Source organism: Myotis davidii, unplaced genomic scaffold (genome assembly GCF_000327345.1).
Source record: "Myotis davidii unplaced genomic scaffold, ASM32734v1 scaffold544, whole genome shotgun sequence".
Taxonomy (NCBI): Eukaryota; Metazoa; Chordata; class Mammalia; order Chiroptera; family Vespertilionidae; genus Myotis; species Myotis davidii.
The window spans coordinates 673,999-676,420 of NW_006297018.1; the positions used below are offsets into that span (position 1 = coordinate 673,999).

A 2,422-nucleotide genomic window follows, 5' to 3' on the forward strand; every position below is an offset into this window, starting at 1 on the left:
GGTGAGCGCCAGGCCCCAGGGACTCCAGCCGCGGAGAGGCGCCTCCGGGACTGTTGTGAAAAACACACTCTCAAGACGGTCGAGGCTGCTTCCTCGCCCATTTCCGGGCCCCAGGTTTTTAAAATGAACACTAACGGCGCTGGGAGCTTCGGCTGTGTCTCCCCACCCCGGGTCCCGCCCGGCCTCCCCGACCTGGGGCAGCGGGGTCTCCGCACCCGGGGTGGAGTCACCTTGGTGGGTCTGCGGGTACCTCTGCACCGTGGCCCTCACCGAGTTTCCGTAGTAGGACGGGACGTGGTTGCCTTGACCGTCGATGTTAAAAAGTACATCCACCTCCTCGGGCAGGGGGTACTGCGCTGGGTCCATGTAGGAGTGGCTGAGGCCCGGGTGGTGCGTGTCTGGGTGCTGCCCGTTGAGGACCGCAGGGTGGTGGTGGCTCACCCAGCGCGGCTGGTCTGCCGTCACCTCCATGGCCCCGGCTGCGCTCGCCGGGCCCGGAACCCGCGGGTGGAGAGGGAGGGCGATCGGTCTGGGCGGTCAGGGGCGGGGGGGGGGGGGGGCTCCGAGGATCCGCAGGTGAGCTTGCCGTCGGAGGAGCAGGACTTGTTTAATGATTTGTTTTCAGTATGGGAATGGGAAAGGTGGGAAGGGAAAATGAGCAAATGATATTTAAAAAAAAAAATCTTTGAGTGGTAGTTTAGCAAAGAGAAGAGGAAGAAAAAAAGAAATTTAAAAAAAACAGGTACAGAAGGATAAAGGGGCCCCAAACTGAAAAGGGGGGCGAGGACAGCTGGAATTCTGCAAGTGAGGCTCTTGTACAGCGGCTCCAAGGCGGAGGCCCTCCTCGAGTCACCTGCAAAAGAGAGAAGGGGAGACCTGGGTGAGCTCCTAAGTTCTTTGGCACCTGAGTTTATGAAGTGGCACCACCTGCCCTCGAGCCGCCGGCCCGCGCCCCGGGACACGCACACACACGCGCACACGCGCGCACCTCCTACAGAGCTGGGAAAACCCGGACGCAGCCCAGGAGGGAAAGACTCCCAATGGACATCCCCGCAGCCTGGCTCTCCCGGGAGCCCGGGAGCCCGGGAGCCCGGGACTGGCTGAGCCCTTCCAACTCGGACGACACTCCCTCCCTCCGGGGGACACCGGTCCCAGGACCTTTCTTCCAGCCTCTTAGGAACTCTCCAGAAGAGGAGGGTTGTGTTTTAAATGTTGTACAGTTTTCCCAAATGCAGAGAAGGGGGGAAATCAAACTAAAATAAATAAATGAATAAAAGTCGCCGGTACCAACCTGGTTAGCGAGGAGCAGAGAGGAGGAGGCGTGTGACCTGGAGCAGAGAGTGCTCCGTCAGATTGCGTGGCTTGCTCTGTCTTGCGCTCTCTCCGTCTCTCTCTTTTCCTCTCTCTCCCTCTCTCAGTATTTTTTTTTTTTTTTACAGGGAATGCATTCTTTCTGAAAGTATCAAGACGGCGCCAGGCAGCTCAGTGTTCGCAGACAGCTGTGGCGCGACGCAACTTAAGGAGGTTCTAGTGTCATCTGCGAGAGAGGGAGGAGCCTGGCGCTGGCGAGGAGGGGACAGCCTCCCCCGCGCAAGGAAACTGCAACCCAAACCCGCTCCGGGGCTTCACCCCCCAGCCCCTCCTCTCGCCCCTGCACTGACCGGAAAGGGGCGCCTCGCAGGGCGGCCAGGGCGGGGAGCCCGTGGCCCTTTAAATGTGGCTCCAGCTCCTGCCAATTCTTTCCGGCTGGGTGGACTATTCCTTGCCGGAGAAACCGGCCTGCTCCATTCATAAACTTAATTTCTACAGGCAGAGTTGCTTTTTCAGACTTTTTAAGTGAGCAATTTTTTTATTATTATTCATTCTGGGGAGTATTGAGAAGTTCATTGATTTGGTGTAAAACTGATCAGAAAAAAAAACTGATCAGGAAAAAAAAGAACAAAATTAACGTCCAAGTACTTTGAGATTTGCCTCTGGAGAGAAATGTCTGCGAGTTGAGAAATCGGGCGAGAGAAATATGCCTTTGATTGAAACTCCGCGTTACTTTTGGAGTCGTTGTCAATACGTTCCCTGGCCTTTGGAGTTCACAAGCCTCGCGAAGGTTTCAGCTGTTGCAGCTGTCCTTTCCAGACCCAATATCTGTAATCGAACTGTGCTTTTGACTTCAGTGGCAAAAGTGGATGGGATGGATGAAAAGGAAAGAGGGAGGAAGACTCCAAATAGTTCCAACTGCAGTGAGGGATTGGAAAGGCGGGACTCGGGTCTTCACTCCAGTGACCCAACTTTTCCTGACTTACTCGGATCCCCAGCGTATTTCCCCAGCCTCCTTCAGCGGCCGCGGGGCAGGACCGCGGCGACCTCGCCGGGCTTGGGACTCCGGCCGCGGAGCTCCAAACCCGGGGCGGAGGGAGCGCAGCTGGGA

General features: G+C 56.9%; 1 protein-coding gene across 3 annotated transcripts in view; it reads right to left on the reverse strand.

Moving 5' to 3' along the window:
* Positions 1–2,422, reverse strand: part of GATA3 (GATA binding protein 3) — a 28,580-nt gene that overhangs the window by 18,102 nt on the left and 8,056 nt on the right. For 2 of the 3 annotated variants that reach the window (XM_006772602.2, XM_006772600.2), the window contains exons 1-2: positions 1,292–1,511; positions 231–853 (exon numbers count right to left, since the gene is read on the reverse strand). In XM_006772602.2, coding sequence (XP_006772665.1) covers positions 231–471 — 241 coding nt within the window. In that variant the 5' untranslated portion in view covers positions 472–853; positions 1,292–1,511. Of the gene's footprint in view, positions 1–230; positions 854–1,291; positions 1,512–2,422 lie in introns of those variants that run through there. The other variant, XM_006772601.2, reaches the window with a different exon arrangement.